The sequence below is a fragment of the Notamacropus eugenii genome, chromosome 2 (genome assembly GCF_028372415.1).
Source record: "Notamacropus eugenii isolate mMacEug1 chromosome 2, mMacEug1.pri_v2, whole genome shotgun sequence".
In the NCBI taxonomy this organism is placed as follows: Eukaryota; Metazoa; Chordata; class Mammalia; order Diprotodontia; family Macropodidae; genus Notamacropus; species Notamacropus eugenii.
Genome location: NC_092873.1, coordinates 80,173,976 through 80,191,203, shown reverse-complemented (window position 1 = coordinate 80,191,203; position 17,228 = coordinate 80,173,976). Strand labels below are relative to the sequence as shown.

Genomic DNA, 17,228 nt, shown 5'->3' with positions numbered 1-17,228 from the left:
TCTTCCTCTGGTTCTACCTCTATATACTCAGGCTGTCCTTAACTGTTTTCTCAATCTCACACTTTTAACAGGTCCTTCACATAGCACACTCTATGTCCTATTATTTCTCCAATTTGTCTGGCAGTAGTGGAACTGTTTGCCTACCCCTCCAAATTCTCCCCTGACTTGGACTGGAGGGCCAGAGGCCTGGAACCAAGGAACAGAAGTGTGGGCAAATTAAGAGCTGGGTGGAAAGTGGGAGACGAGGTCAGATCCAGGTATCAGGCTGGAGGAAGTCCTAAATAGGAACTGGATGCATGAGTCCCCAAAGAAGAGCATAAGCTTGTGGGAAAATTACAAGACATTTGGATCTTGGCCAACAGCTAGGGGGGCCTCCACTGCTTCCCTCCACCCTAAGCACTTAGGTTAAGTCAATATTTGTGTGTACTGGGCCTGAGAGGCCCCCAGACTTGGCTCTGTTTTTTCACATCCCTGTCTTCCTCCCCTTCCCCCATTCCTCTCCCTAATTCGTCCAGTCCCCACGCCCACACACTCAAAGCCAACCCATCTGGCTTTGATTAGCCTGTTGCTGCCGGACTCAGCCGCTGCCTCTGTCTCAGGGACCCCGGCTCTTCTTCCCCTAGCCATGCTGCCTCCTATCCCACTCTGCGTCCTGGGGCCCCTCTTTACTACCTTCGCCCTGCTATCCCTCACCCAGGCCCAGGGAGCTCCTGCCCAGACCCCCAACTACACCAGGTAGGTCTATTTCCACCTCTAATGTACCCTTCCCAATGTCCACAGAATCCAATAAAGGAACCTCAGCTTTATGGATTTTATATTGCTGGAAGCCATTGGGTTTTTTCCCCCTCTTTTGCCCCTTGAGAACCCCACCCCATCGTCTTTTGCTATTACTCATCCTAAGTGCTCCCTAGTCTTATTTTGGCTCTCCAGATCTTTTGTTTCTCAGCTGACTCCCACTTGAACCCACCCGGACCCTTTTTTCTACTGTGTTGTACCTCTTTTCTCTCTCCTTCATCCTCTTATCCCAGATTGCTGTGACCTGAAATGAGCAACCTCACTTTAGAGGGTCTGAACATCTGTGTTCAAGAGGGCTGGGAGTAGGGGTGGTGAATTAGGTCAGGAAGTCTGATGCCCAAGTCCCAGGCTTCAGCAGAAACTGAGGCAAGTGTGGGGGTTAAGGGGAGCTGATGCCTGGATTCATTGAGATATATCATTGCTTCCTCTCCCCTCATATCCTGCCCTCTCCTTTTAGCAGGCTTGTGGCTATAGCCACATCTGGTGCTAGTTAAGTCAGCTCCTGTCCCAGCTGCCAGACAGTGTAAAGGGAAAGGATTCCAAGAATTCCGGCCTTCTAGCCAGGGTAGGGGTGAAGGACCTTGGGGAATGGGAGTAGAGAGGATGTTGGGAACAGCTAGTCAAAACTGTATCTCCTCCTTTGCTCCCTATCCCCGCATCTTCCTCCCTATCCCAGTTGGCTGGAATGTCATTTGCCTTGCCCATTTGCCAAATGCTTTGCCCATTTCTAGTAACCCCTCTCTAGTCCCATCCTCCACTGCAGCAGCCTTTCTATCCCTCCTGCATTTGAGTTTCATCTCCATTTCTCTGGATACTGCCCTACCCAAGTCTGACCCCCCACCATTCTTATACCTTATATGTATCTCTTCTCTGCCTCCCCCCACCCATACTGATTACCACCCCCTTCATTTGTATGTCTGGCCAATCCCCTAGACCTGTGTTCCTGTGCGGAGGGGATGTGACCGGGGAATCAGGCTACGTGGCAAGTGAGGGTTTTCCCAATCACTATCCCCCCAACAAAGAGTGCATCTGGACAATCACGGTGAGTGTCCTCTGCCAACTTCAACCATTTCCCAACTCCTAGGACCAGGGCAGCTTATTGTGGGATCAAGTGCTCCCCTAAGACTCCAAGATCCTTCCCCCAATCAAGATCCAGCAACAGGGTCATTTTCTTGTTAATCTCCAGATCCCTTATACCCATCAAACTAGATCTGGCTACTGCATCTCCCTACACACTCCAAGAGAGATGCTTTCCAATATATATCCTATTAAACCCCAAAACCTCAGCACTTCTCAGTTAATAACCCATTTAGGATTGTGGAGTCCTTGACTTTTCTGACACTTCTGTACCTATAGTGGAAGCACAAGTCTTGGCTCCTCAGTGCCTTGTTGCTAAAGGATACTCCTAGGTAACAAAACCAAGGGAGTGAGACCAAGCTTCATCAAAAAGAAGTCTCACTGGTCAAAGAAAGAATTCTAAGGGACCCTTCTCCATAACTTGGACCCTGGAGCCCCCAAACTCCCTTGGCTTAGCTGCTAGAGAGGGAACCTTCTGATGTTTCCCTGAACTACACCAAAGCTACGCCATCTTCCAAATAGCTAAGGACAAAGCTCCCCAGTAATGGTAAAGTTGGGAATATAGGTATGGAAAGAAGAAACTGGGTCCTGAAGTGTAACCCTTGGCCCCTTTGCCCTTCCTTTCTCTCCCCTAGGTCCCTGAGAGTCAGACTGTTTCACTCTCCTTCCGAGTCTTTGACTTGGAATTGGATTCCTCCTGCCGCTATGATTCCCTGGAGATTTTTGCTGGGGCAGGGACATCAGGCCAACGTCTTGGACATTTCTGTGGGACCTTCAGGCCAGGGCCTGTGGTTGCCCCTGGCAACCAGGTGACACTGAGGATGAAGGCTGACGAGGGAACAGGAGGACGGGGCTTCCTGCTGTGGTACAGTGGGCGGGCTACCAGTGGCAATGGTGAGATTGCCCCTCCCCCCACCTCTCTCCAGCACACATACTACCACCCTGTAACTTGTGTCCCACCAAATTCGGAAGACAACGACAGGTCCCTCTCCATGAGACAAACCCCTCTCCCAAATGGCTCAGGCCTGTCCCTGCTAGTGGCCCCACCATGCCTTATAGAGGGCCTTGCCTCCAGGTTGCTCTCCTTAATCCCCATCCTCCACCTTGCATCCTCCCCTCTCCTTTTGTCCTCACTAACTGTCCCTTTAGTCCCACCTCTCCATCTTTTCTACCCTCCCTTCCTTTCCCTCCCTCCCACCAAATCCCCTCTTCTAGGCACCCCCCCAGGTGCAAGGCGGAAATGGGGCGCAGACCCGCGGGTGGACTGGGCGGCGTGGGGTTACTGGGATGGTGAGTAATTTGCCTTCATGTCCCCTGCAGTTAGAACTCACCTGGCTGGGGGTGGGGGGGAGAACTGAGATAAAGGGGGAGGATGCATATATTCCCCCTATCCTAGATTACCCCCCCAAACCCAGCCCTGGAATTCTGATTATGGTCCCATCATTCCCCATAGCAGAAGACACCCCTTAAAAAGTAAGGATCACTTGGATCAGAGTGAAGCATTAGAAGAGGCATTACCCCATTTGAGCGGAGAGAGTACCCCCAAAGAGTAGCCTTGGGTTGGGAAGCCCTCAAATTTGGGAAACTTCCAACTAAGAAAAATAAAAAATAGGGAGAATTCTGTTAAATTGGGGGGATAAGATCTCCCTTGGGAAAGGGAAAAGTGTGGATAAGTAACAATAGGGAGGGAGAGTAAGAGTCTGGGGAGTGGGCTGGGACCCTTCAGCTAATTCCTATAATTTTCCAAGGGTGGGGCAGTGGGGGAAATTTGAGGGTGCCTTTATGCCCAAAGCCAGATTCCCACTCTTCTGTATTCTCTTTTTGCTAACTTTCCCCCTCTCCTTATCTCCCCCCCAACCCTCCTCCACTCAGGGATCCATATATTTGAACTTCCTTTTCCCCTGCCCTTGAACACTAGTTTTCCCTCTCCCTGCCCCCACCCCATCTCTCTCTCTCTATTCAGAGCATCAGTTCTGTGGGGGTCGGCTGGAGAAGCCCCAAGGTACCCTGACCACACCCAACTGGCCTGAATCTGATTATCCTCCTGGGGTCAGCTGTTCCTGGCTCATCATTGCTCCCCCAGACCAGGTACCATTCCCTCGGCTCTTCATGGAAACTTAAAGCATCTGGTTTCTCTGCTGTCCTTTCCCTTAGAAACCAAGTATCTAGCTAATCCTTCTCTTCTCCACTAGGTGATTTCTCTGACCTTTGGGAAATTTGACCTGGAGCCAGACACTTACTGCCGATATGACTCAGTCAGCATTTTCAATGGAGCTCAAAGTGATGATTCAAAAAGATTGGGGAAGTATTGTGGGGACACTGCCCCTAGGTGAGTGAGTAGGGTCTGTTAAAAGGGCAAGTTTTAGAGGCTGGGATGAAGTTATAAGGGAAAGCACTGAATCAAATAGAAGGAACCATGACTTAAAAACAGAGGTCCTCACACTAAGAAGGAAAAAGACTAGGTAGGAACAGAGGCTTTGGAAGAAAATCTGAGGGTATTCCAGCTTGGGCCCTTCTTTCTCTTGACACCCTACTGTCCTCCCTTCCCTTAGTTCCATCACCTCAGAAGGAAATGAACTCCTGGTCCAGTTTGTCTCAGATCTCAGTGTCACTGCTGATGGATTCTCTGCCTCCTATAAAGCCCAGCCTCGAGGCAGTGGGAAGGAGGGGACTGTTCCAGCTCCTCCACAACCACAGCCAGGGCCTAAGGTCAAACCTTCTACCAAACCCCAGACCCCAGTCCAGGAGAACGTGAAACCTACCCCTGCAACAGACTCTGGTAAGCATGGTTGGTTAGATAGCAGAGTCCAGGGAGGGAGGCAGGGGCTGGGGGGAGGGGAAATGAGTAGAACAGGGATCTGGGGTCTGGACACTAGGACACATGAGTACAACTTAGAACTTGGAGGGTTGGAGAAGATGAAGCTGGGTTGGGGGTGGGAAGAGGTATAGATCCTTCATAAGGTTAATAGGTTTCCTCTCTCATAGGTACCTCTAGTATTCCCTGCCCAAAACAATGCCGAAGAACAGGCACTCTACAAAGTAACTTCTGTGCCAGTGACTTTGGTAAGGAAGCCAAGAATCCTGCTTCCTCCTATCTCCTATCAATAGACTAGAGGGAGTCTTCTCCTTCACCTTGCATCAGTCTATCAGTCTATTAAGTACCTACTATATCTTCCTGCAATCCTCAGTATCTAACCCCCTTCTCTTCTTTCTCCACTCCTCCCCTCCAACCCCTTCTCTCTCATATCAACCCCCTGGCTTTCCATTGCCAGCCCTTGTACCTACCCTACTCAAGCTTTATCTCTTAGTACCATTTCATTCTGGCCTTTGGTCTAACCTGTGACATTCCTCTAATTCAGTCATCCTGCCCACCATATGGGACGCCTAGTCAGTCCTCCCTAAACTTTATTTTCTGATCTTTTCCCGTCTGTTTTCTCCACAGTGGTGACAGGGGCAGTGAAGTCAATGGTTCGGGGTCCTGGAGAAGGGATCACTGTTACCGTCACCCTCATGAATGTTTACAAGACAGGGGCTCTTGCCCTGTCTTCCCCTCCCGCTGGAAGCCCACTTAAGTTGTATGTACCCTGTCGGCAGTGTCCCCCAATAAAGAAAGGTAAGAGCCTAGGGGACAGACATAAAGTTTGGGTGGGGGGTAATGCATATTGTGGACTCTAAGAACAGAAAGAGGGGGAAGGTGAGGGACATAGACCCTCTAGCCTGACTCATTGCTCCAACCTATCTATCCCTCTTCCTTTAGGGGCTAGTTACTTGCTGATGGGTAGCGTGGATGAAAAGGGAAGCGCAGTCCTCTCCCCCAGCAGTTTTGTGGTCCTGTATCGGCCAAACCAGGACCAGATCCTCACCAACCTGAGCAAAAAGAAGTGTCCTTCGCAGCTTCCAGCCACGGCCTGAGATGACCTGCACCAAACTATCTAATTTCCTCCTTACTTCCATACTTTCTCTGTTAAATACAAATAAAGTTCAAACCAGACAGAAAAGAATCAGAACTGGTCGGGGTGAAAACTGGGGCGACAGGGGGGACGATCTCAAGGACTTCCTAGTTTGCAGATACTTTAAAACAAAGCCTCCCTCCACCCCACCCCCACCCAAGCTCCTCCTAACTGACCGATTTCTATCCCTTCTTCATCAGAGCAAGCTGCCAGATCCAGGCGGCTGGATCCCGGCCGTAGGTGGACAGAGGGAAGCCAGCGAGCGAAGCTCAGCAAAAAGTCGTTGGGGGAGGAGACCGCGGGCGGCCAGGCCACCCCTCTCCGCGGGGATGGGAAAGTCTCTTGTCATGCAGAGGGCGGGGGGGCAGAGAAAAAGTCCACGTCCAGAGAGAGCCCCACCCTCAATCCCTGAAGGACTCTCCAAGTCCGGCGTTCCCCGCCCACGAGACCCCAATTGAGCAATTTGCCACGTACGTGTATTTGAGCCAATGAACAGTGCTCGTAGGCGGGGCGTACAGATGCGGAATTGTCTATTAGCCACTAGGCACAGTTCTACTGCTGGGGGTGGGGAAGTAAGGGAGGTAAGGCAAGGGGATTGGGCGAACCGAGTCCAATGCCCACCCCCAGGCTGATAGGCAGCCTCCTCGCCCAATGGGATCCGGCAGGGTTGAGCCTGGAACCAAAGCTGGACAACCTGAAACCTGGCGCTGGCGGAATCTCTGCAGTCAGAGTTTGACAGTGCAGACAGAATTAGAGACTCAGGACTGAAGGTCCCAGAAACAGGAGCTACGGACGGGTCTGAGTCGTCAAGCCACCAGCTGGACGCTCCAAAGGGAGAGACCTGAGGAATGATGGGGGAAAGGGACGAGGATTGGGAGGTTCTCGGGGCAGCGTCTGAGAAGGGAGAGGGCATGACCTAGGGAAGCCTGACTGAAGAGCAGAAGAAATGGGTAGGTCTTGCCAGAGTGCATCTCGCGCAGCCGCCCACCTCCCAATCAGGACGCGCACCCTTCTTCGGGGGTTTCCACCCATTCCAGGCGTTGGTCCTAGAGCTCGCCCCTCTGCAAAGCCTCCCAATCAGGGCGTTGGTCCCCGAGCCCGCCCCCTCCTCTGGAGGTTCCCCAATCAGGGCGTTGGTCCCCGAGCCCGCCCCCTCCTCTGGAGGTTCCCCAATCAGGGCGTTGGCCCCCGAGCCCGCCCCCTCCTCTGGAGGTTCCCCAATCAGGGCGTTGGTCCCCGAGCCCGCCCCCTCCTCTGGAGGTTCCCCAATCAGGGAGTTGGTTCCCTGAGCCCGCCCCCTCCTCTGGAGGTTCCCCAATCAGGGCGTTGGTTCCTGAGCCTGCGCACTCCCCGTCGGCTGTCCAATCCTGACGTGGTCTCTGGGAACCTCTCTTTACCTTGTACAGACTGCCGGGTTGCTGTATTTCGGGGCCGCCGGGTTAACGGAGGCTGTGGATCCCCTGGGTTTGAGAATAGAGGCCGAGGCTGGGGAAGGCTTCTCTCTCTCCAGGCTTTTGGTCCCAGTCTGTGCCTTCCCGCTGAAACTGGACTTCCAAACGGACCCGTGGTGCGGCCGTGACCCTGCGCCGAGGTCAGGGGGTTCTACAGGGTCACTGCAGGCACTTGCACCCCCTGCGGTGCTTTGTGCCCGGGGAGCCGACACTCGTGCTTCCGAAGATCTCCCTTGATCGTTGGAGAGCTGGCCCGGGGATCTGGTTGGGGTGGGATCTTTGTTAGCACACCCACTTTGTTAGTTAGTCTGGGCTTTGGCCTCCGCTGACCACAACCCCAGGGGCAGAGGTGTGTAGGAGGTCTAGTTCCTCAATCGACATTTGCAGTATAGGTTATCCTCTAACACCTGCTTCATTTGTCACCACATTTGGCCCTTACCCAATTCTGTTTAGGTACCCCCATCCTGTCCCTAGGTGCCCCCGTTCTGTCGCTCTTGTCTGACAGGGAAGCATTTCTGTGTCAAGCTGCTGTCTCTGGGCTCTAGGGCTCCCTCACAGCCATCCTTTGTCAGCCTAGGCAGTCCCCCTTTCTCTCCTCCCCCAAGCCCTCTCCAAAGGTATGAGATGTCATTTGACGCCTATCCCTCCGCACCACAATGGAAGAAGAAAGGGACCCAGTGACAGGATTCTCAGATATTCCTTCCATCGGGAAGCCCCCTGCCCATGATGCCCCAGTATTTAAGAGCCTGCTGTTCCACATCTGCTCAAGCCCATGTACTTGATCAGCTCCTACCAACCCCGTCACACCCCCAGCAGTTCTTTACCGCAGGGTATAGAGATAGTACACAGACATGTCGGTAAGGTTGGAGACGAAACAAAGGGACAATATGAAAGTTCATGCAGCAGAGAATTGGGGAAAGATTCTTCACGAGCCATCTGACCTATTCCACAGGCTGATGGATTCATCATCATTTATTAAGAACCTGCCATTTGCAGGGCACTAAATGCAATAGTCTCTTCCCTCCAGGAGGGTAAGTGACTAAGTACTGATGAGAAATGGTGAGGTTATGATTATAGCCTCTTCCCCTCTCTTCCCTGACTTCTCTATCCCATGAGTCTCCCCTGCTTGTCTTCAGGTTCCCGTCAAAGGCAGGGACCCTTGGGTAGGGTCTCTGTGATCCAGTGCCTAGTTTGGAAGAGAAGAGAAAGGAGAGCTTCAAACAGTCAGTCTCCCAGATGTCTTGTCATCAACCCCAGTATCTTCCTTTTCAATCTTCTGACAGAGCCTTCCTCAGGTTCCCTCTGCATGGACAGTTCAGTTCCCTACTACCCCACTGTATCAGCAACTGACATACATAGGAGGTACAGGTTCTTAGATCTGCTTTTCTAAAAGGAAAGCATCTTTTGAGGGGTCGACAATCTACTTTAATCAAGCACATATATCATTCGCTTAGTTCAGGAAGAAAGTCAGCACTCTGAACTTCAGAGAAAATATAAATAAAAATCAACAGAGAGGGCTTCCAACTGTCTGACAATAATACGTTACAGATCAACAGAGAGATACAACTGTCGGACCATTACATACATACATAGTTACCAGAGAGAGAGAGGCACCAACACCTGGGTATTCAGAGCCAGGGACCTCCTTAGTGGCTTCCCAGAGTCTTATCTGGCATGCAAACCTTCTTCCAAAAACTAAACCCCAAAGTAAAACCTCACCTCAGAGTATTTATACACTTTTCAGAGCCAGAGGGCAGGACCCTCTGACCCAGTGCCTCAGTAGAAATTAACAAAAGGTATTGAGGTCTATTAAAGGGCAGGGAAGATCTTTAACTCTTCCCCTCCCCCATCCACCATTAACCTTAAATTACCATTACACCCATATCCTACAAGTCTCCCTGGGACAGACGTTAGTGGCAGCAGGTCTTGAGGATTAGACACATGACCACAATACCATTGTGTTGGAATTAGGAAAAAGTAGGTAGCATACTAAATCCCTGGAAGGAATTTGCTTCTGATATCCTTTCCTTCCTTTCCCTTTCTTTTCACTGTGGCTTTCTTTCAAATCTAGATCTTCAATTCTGGGCAAGGATTGAGAATAATCATTGGGACATTGACACTTTGATCTATTCATTCAGATATCAGCAAGCTCTGTTTCCTCCCCAACCTCCTGAGCCCAATAATTTTTAATCATTTTTGTGAACCCAATAATTTTGAATCATTTTACAAAACGAATAATAAAAATAGAAAAAACTCCATGTGAAGAGAATCTGATTTGCTTTCCTGTCCTTCCCTTTTTTTTTTATTTCTAGTGAAATATATTCTGCCTCTCAATGTTCCTTGGATTTAGATGTTCGCTGAACTGTAGTGGAATGAGCTCTGGGTTGGGGGTGTCAGTTGACCCAAGCTGAGTCCTGACTCTACCACCAATTAGCTGTGTTACTTGTATGACTTTTAGCAAGTCCCTCTACTTTCTGGGCCTCAGTTTTCTTCTCTGTAAAATGAGAAGGTTGGATAAACAAACAAAAAGCTGACATATAGTACTTTAAGATTAGCAAAGTACTTTTAAGTGGTTTGTTCCTAATCACCTGATCAATAAGTGACAGAAGCATGATTTCAAGCAACTTGACTGAGCCCAACTCCAGTACTGTAGCTGCTTTGCCATGTTGCATAGCTGCCCTTAACATTCTGTCTTCAGCTCTCTACTATTCAGATCACATGAAGCTCCAATTCTTTCATCTAGAATATTGACTCTAATATGAGCAATCTGTTTTAACATCTAAAAATGTTGTGAATCCCCATACATCAAGGTAATTTTATTCATATCTGTTAATTGAGATAATAAGGCAAATGACATAAATGATAGATTCAGTAGACATTTTCAGAGGGACAGCATAATACACTGAAAAGATCACTGGACTTGAAGTTCAGAGAGACGGGGCTTTAAATGCCAGCTAATGCTTGTCTGACTTGGACTAAGTAATGTTTCTGAGCCTCAGTTTCCTCGTCTATGAAATAAAGATAATAAGATAACACCTACCTTAAAAGGTTGCTAGGAAAGTGTCTACTATGTAAATTTAAGTTAATATATTTTATTGACAAGCTTGACAAACATCAAGAAAAGTATTTCCTGATACAAAGAACAGGAAAAGAGGCTTGTATATGAAACTGTGAATCTCTTAAATTTCTATTAAATTTAACATGGAAGCCCTTACAACCCTGTTTGTTTGTGTTCCCTTCTAAAACTTCCTTGAAGTTTCTAATGAGTATTTAAAAAAATGTTTCATCCATGATTTTTCTTCTTCTTTTTTTGGTATCATTACCATTACCTCTCCCTACTCCCACCCATATCTACTGCCTGGACCTGGACAGAAGGCACCAGCAACACATGAGAAATCCTACAGGGTAAGTTCTCAGCTACCCAAAGTTATCTGTGTAGAGTGAAGTCAGAGGACTGTTTAGGAACTGGTAAACTCACTTTACATTGAGGGGCAGGTTATTATCATTAGGGCTGGGGAGGAGGTAGCCGGGAAGCATCCAGGATAATTTTGGTAACAATACTCTTAGCCTATGAAGCTGTTAAAAGAAATGGTTGTGCCTTTTTCCCTTTATCACATTGCCCTAGTTATGTTGGAACCTCTTGCAACTTGCTGAAATTCCACCCACCAGTATGATTCAATTCATATACATTGCCTAGTGTGTGCATGGCAAGCACTAGCTGATAGGAGTTGGATGATACCAGCTGGGACTAATGTGGAATTCAAACAAATGACCTTCAAGGGACCCTGGCTAACATATGCAGATGTTGAAGTGAAAGGGGAAAAAATGGGATGTACAGGTCACAGCAGGATTGCCAGGGAGAGAAGGGTTCTGGCTGTGGTATAGTAAGACTCTTCTCCAAATTATAGATGGATTGAGGAAATCCCCACTCAGTCTAGTCAGGATTGAGTAATTGTGTTTTATGATAAAAAATGTAATTGCCACCACCAAAAATAATCAAATGAAAATTTTACAGAAAACCCTTAACATTTAACAAAGCAGACTCATACAACAAATACACAGAAAAATTCGTTTGCTCTGTGTCCTGTTTAAGTGCTTTAGAGGTCCAGTTAATTTTATATTAATATGTGTGTATATCTATCTACATATCTATCTGTCTAAAATAAACTGGAAAAACCTCTTTCCATAAGCAGCTGCTCATCTGTGTCAAAACCCCTAATCTCTTAGATGTATTTATAATGCTTAAACTGTGAGAAAGATCACAGCCAAAGTTATCTTTTTCTGTCACTACAATTCTTGACTTTCTTTGAGTTATGTAACATGATCCCACGATTGTTACCTCAAGAGAACAAGGAAAGTCTTTTCTCAGGAATTCAGGTCTCTAACGACTTTCTCTTTTTCTGTACCTCCTTCAATCTAGCTATGACAGTCTCTTCACATAAAACTCTTCATAGAATGGTAGTTAAGCTGTCACTTCAAGATTCTATAGGTTCTTAATTGGGATCTTTGAACTTGTTTTTAAAAATATTTTTATAACTATATTTCAATATAATAGACTTCCTTAGTAATACTGTGTATTTTATTTTGTGCATTTTAAAACATTTTGAGAAGGGATCAATTGGCTTCATCAGACTGCCAAAGGGGTCTGTGATATGGAAAAAAAAATTAAGAACCCCTTTCCTATGAGGATTCTTTTAAACCCAGTGTTGCATACTTGTATACATGTGTATATATTTATGTATGTGCATATGTACATATAGGTAGTGAATTTAAAAAGTGAAAAGTGGCCTGACTTAGTGGATAGAGACTGCTGAACTTAGAAAGGTGAAAAATTCCATTTTTCTGACACTTTGTAAATATATGACCATGAGAAAATCATTTAATCTCTTTGAGCCTCAGGCAACTCCCTAAGACTTATCTATTAAGTTATGGTAAATTTATAAGTTAAAGCAGGTTGCAAATAAAAATTGAAATTAAGTTTTCACCTATTGGCTTTTGTAGAAGAAGGTATTGTTTTAGGTGCCAGGGTTACCAGGTACAAAGAAGTACCTCTAGGTTGGGTGGGGGTGGGGTATGGTTACAACCATTACACAGATGAGTAAACAAAAAGTAATTTGACTGGGCAAAGGGCACTGTCAAGTGGGATGATCAGAGAAAATATCTATGCAGATGATTATCAGACTTATTTTTTTTTTTATTATTGTTCAGTTGTGTCCAACTCTTCACGACCCATTTGGGAGTTTCTTGGCAAAGATATTGGAGTGGTTTGCCATTATCTTTTCTAGCTCATTTTACAGAGGAGGAACTGAGGCAAAAAGGGTTCAGTAACTTATCCAGGGTCACACAGCTATAAGTGTCTGAGGTTGGATTTGAACTCAGCTAACAATAAGGCTAGTGGAGCTGATAGAATTTCAGCTGAGCTATTTAAAGCCCTAAAAGACGATTCTGTTAAAGTGCTGCACTCAATATACCAGCAAATTTGGAAAACACACAGTTGCCACTGGAGTGGAAGAAATCAGTTTAAAAATGTTCCAAGCCTAAAGAAGGACAGTGCCAAAGAATGTTCAAATTACCAAACAATTGCGCTCATTTCGCACACTAACAAGGTTATGCTTAAGATTCTGCAAGCCAGACTTCAGCAAAATATGAAATGAGAATTAGCAGAAGAGCAGGCTGGTTTTCAAAGAGGCAAAGGAACTAGAGACCAAATTGACAACATTTGCTGGATTATGGAGAAAGCAAGGAAGTTCCAGAAAAACATTCTACTTCATCGATTATACTAAAGTCTTTTATTATGTGGACCACAACAGAATGTGGCCATTCTTCAAAGAGACAGAAGTAACAGATCATCTTAGCTGTGTCCTGAGGAGCTTGCATGCAGGCCAAGAAGTAACAGACAGAACTGAACGAAGAACAGCTGATTGTTTTAGGATTGGAAAAGGTATATGACAAGGCTGTATATTGTTACCTTATTTATTTAACTTACATGCAGAGTATATCATGTGAAATGCCAGCCTGGATGAATCAAAAGCTTGGAATTAAGGTTGCTGGGAAAAATATCAACTATCTCAGATATGCAGAGGATGCCACTCTAATGGCAGAATATGAAGAGGAATGGAGAAGCCTTTTAATGAGGGCGAAAGAGGAGAGTGTAAAAGCCGACTTGATGCTTAATGTCAGAAAACCTAAGATCTTGGCAACTAGTTCCATCACTTCCTGGCAAACTGAGGTGAAAGAAATGGAAGCAATATCAGATTTTATATCCTTTGGCTCAAAGATCACTGCAGATGTCTACTGTAGCCATGAAATTAAGAGTTGCTTACTCCTTGAAAGAAAAGCTATGGCAAATCACGACTCAAATGCCACCTTCTGCAAGACAATTTCCTTGTCTCTCTGCTGCCTTCTCCCCTCCTCCATCGATTCCCCATGACTTATCTTCCCTCTGAGATTACTTCCCATTTATACTGTATATAATATAACTATTATGTAATAGTTATTATAATTATAATACGATAATTGTATATAACAAATTTATATGTATAATATATATTATATATACATATTTACTATATATTATACTATAATATTATAATTGTAATACTATAATATGTATTATATATATATTCATTGACCGAAAGATAGACACAGGTGGGAGATATGGGGGAAGGGAACGCATAGAAGCAGGTACAACTTTTAAAAATATATTATTAATCAAAGGTGGAAGGGCCTTAACCATTTGCCTAAGGAATTAGTCATTTATCTTTTCCCTCAGTTTTTGTTTTACCATTCTGTCGTAGTCCTCTTTTTACCTGTTGAACTTTCAGGGTTCATCATCTGTTTCCTGCCTCCTGTGTATAAGTATACCTAGGGGTCTGTTCTGGGCCCTAGCCTCTTATAACAGCCTCTCTGTTGGTGATCTCATCTACTCCTGAGGATTCAGCTATCAACCATGAAGGGTCCCAAATCTACATATCCAACCCTCACCCTTCTTCTGAGCTCCATTGTTATTATATCTCCAGCTGATTACTTAATTGGTCTTCCTGCATCCATTCTCTCCACATTCTATTCCATCTTCCATAGAACTGGGAGAATGTTATTTCTAAAGCATAAATCTTACCATGTCACCTCCCCTGGCCTGTGGCTGTCATCTGACTGTAGGATCAAATACAAACTTCTTTATTTGGCATTTAAAGCTCTTCACATCTGGTGCCAGGCCATTACTACTTGAACATCCTCCTTTCCAGCCAGACTGGCCTACTTGCTGCTCACAATCTCCTCTCCTTTCTCCATTTGTACAGTCCCATGTCTGAAACACTCTTCCTTCATCCTGGCTGTTGCTTAGAATCCTTAACTCCCTTTTGAGACTCAACTCATGTGTCAACTTCAAGAGGCCTTTCCTGATACCCCTAGCTGTTAGGGATTTTTCATTTGATGTATTTAAAATACATATGTATATGTATGCGTTTGTAGTTTTTAAAAATTTACATATACCTGTGAACACATTGTAACCCCCTAGTAAGCTCCTTGATGGCAGAGACTGTCTCACTTTTGTACTTGTATCTCCAGCATCTAACACTCTGCCTGTAACCACTTAATTGATTAATCTTTGAGGTATTTTGCATTGAAGGTTTTTTAGCTGGGCATATTCATGGTCATTGTTGCCTTAAAAAGATTATTTGGGTTGTTTTGGGGAGAATGGATGGAGGGGTGGGTTATAGTCCTAGTTAGAACTAGGAATTTCAATTAGTCTATTACTATAGTTCAGGTAAGAGGGAGTCTAAATAGAGTGATGAATGAGTGGAGAATAGGGAATAGATGTGAGATGCATAAGTTTGGTTTCGCTGATCTTTGCTTGTATTGCTTCATATATAGATCTTTCCTATTGTTTTGTATCATTTTGTTTTTTGTCATTGGGTTTTACACATACTAAATACAATGAAAATTCAGTGAATCAGGAAGGTGTGGATCTGAGGAAGGTGGGCTCTGTGTCACTCTAGCAGGTTAAATTGTGGTTTCTCATTGCAGCAATTATGATGCAGATTCCTATGAGTTTTTACTACCCATTTCAATTCCTTCATTTGGCACCAAATGCCTTTCCAAATGAGTGATTATGTGGTAACTTTGTGTCCAAACTAAAGAGTAGTAAAGGAAATCCACATACAAAATTTATGCGTCCAAAGGAGATTTTTTTAAAAAAAAAAAGGTTAGTCTTCTTTCTAGACAGTTGGAAATGGGAGTGGGCTACTGCAGATCCCAAAATCTGCATCCAGATTGGGTAGCTGGTTTGGCAGTCCCTCAGATTTAGGCAATGTAGCTACTCCAGAGATAGCTTCCTCTCTTTCCTTTTTTGTACAGGAAAAGTCACATTTTTGTGGTGTATTAGACGTGCTCCATTCCTCCTTTTCTTGGGTGTCAGGATAGTGATTGGTAGGGACCAAGGTATTATTCTCCCATCCTGTTTCCAGAACAACAGTTTGGGATCATGGAGGGCAGTTGTTGGTTGAGGAGGATAAGAGTATAGGAATGGGGTATTCTTTTAATAAGGGCAATCTAGAGGTTCTTATTTATCATGCCAGGGGCTATGGGACTACCTGGGCTCAGAAGGACATTTATTTCCAGGCAAAGAGGGAGATCTCTTCTCTGCTGGTTTCAGGGTTGGAAACAAAAAGCCAGGGGCAATTAACACAGGATATGTGCCAATTAAGTATCAGGAAATGGCCTTGGGTTCTTCTCTGACTGAGGACTCATACAAATGCCTGTAAATTTTTGCCACCTTTGGGGATTCTACAAGTGAAATGTTTGCTCACATGGGTTGGGGTGAGGTGAGGGAATGAACTTCCCATGCACAAAGAAAGATACTAACAAATCCTTATTAATATAGCTACATATAGTATGTAGCTCTTTATAGACATATTACATGTATCTATATGTATCATATATCATATATTTCATATCTATCATCTATCATCTCTCTCTCTATATATATGTATATAGTATGTATGTGTGCATGTGTGTCTGTGTGAGTGTGTGCGTGTGTGTGTGTGTGTGTGTGTGTGTGTGTGTGTGTGTGTGTAATCTTTGCAGTCATTTACCCTGGACAAATCACTTAGCCTCTCTCAGCCTCAGTTTTCTTAGCTGTCAAACAGAAATAATAATAGCAGGTACTTCACAGGGTTGTTGTGAGGAACAATGAGATGTTTAAAGTGTTGTACAAACCTTAAGGCTACCTATTACTATTGTTACTAGCAAGCAGTTCATTTAGAGTGAGAAGGAATTGTTATGAAGTTATGAAATATAAAACCATAGTAAGAAGGACACAGAAGGAATTACGAAGACCAGACATCATGGAAAGCATCGTAGCAGTTACAGTTTTGTTGACCCTATCACACAGGTGTAACGGACTTCTTTGCTTTGGCTTCTTTGACATGACTCTCCTACCTAACTACTTCTTGTCATTTGTCTCTTGATAATCTCCTCCGCTCCCCTTGGTTTGATTCTTGTTTATGTGCAGAGAACTTACATATCTCTGTACCTCGTATATCTCTAAATCTGGCCCCAGTCTCTTTCCTGAACTAAAGAAGTCTTGGAATACCAACTGTCTGTAGGTTCCATTGATATCTCAAACTCATCATGTCAAAATGGAACTCTTCTCCCCACCCCCACCCTGCCCCAAACTCAGGGAACCTCCTCCAAACTTCCTTGCTTCCATCGCTAATATGGAAATATGTTTTGTGCGACTTCACATGTATGACTGATATTATATTGCTTGCCTTCTCAATGGGTGGAAGAGGGGCAGCAGGGAGAGAGAATGTGGAAGCCAAAATTTTTTTAAATGAACATTTAAAATAAATAAATAAACACATAAACAGACAAAGAAATACAAGGGCAGGGGAAGAACCCAGGCTTTCTTGCTTGTCTTGCACCACCATTTTCCCAGTCAACAAGGCTTTTCACT

The 17,228-nt window shown here is 45.2% G+C and overlaps 2 protein-coding genes across 3 annotated transcripts in view; one reads left to right on the top strand and one right to left on the bottom strand.

Moving 5' to 3' along the window:
* Positions 1-371: 371 nt before the first annotated feature.
* On the top strand, positions 372-5,873 carry PCOLCE (procollagen C-endopeptidase enhancer). 2 transcript variants are annotated; one of them, XM_072641391.1, is made up of 10 exons: positions 555-735; positions 1,729-1,837; positions 2,508-2,766; positions 3,088-3,162; positions 3,836-3,960; positions 4,065-4,201; positions 4,425-4,651; positions 4,858-4,935; positions 5,315-5,485; positions 5,630-5,873. In XM_072641391.1, exons 1-10 carry the CDS (start codon positions 626-628, stop codon positions 5,782-5,784), a joined length of 1,446 nt encoding a protein of 481 aa, XP_072497492.1. In that variant the 5' UTR covers positions 555-625; the 3' UTR covers positions 5,785-5,873. The 2 variants fall into 2 exon arrangements, with proteins under 2 accessions (XP_072497493.1, XP_072497492.1); XM_072641392.1 differs by lacking the exon at positions 3,088-3,162 and having other exon boundaries at positions 372-735.
* Positions 5,874-8,102: 2,229 nt separating this feature from the next.
* The window catches only part of TFR2 (transferrin receptor 2), a 31,373-nt gene continuing 22,247 nt past the window's right edge, over positions 8,103-17,228 (bottom strand). Inside the window, exon 19 of the mRNA XM_072641380.1 lies at positions 8,103-8,459. The gene's annotated coding sequence lies outside the window, so the exon portion shown is untranslated. The remainder of the gene's footprint in view (positions 8,460-17,228) is intronic.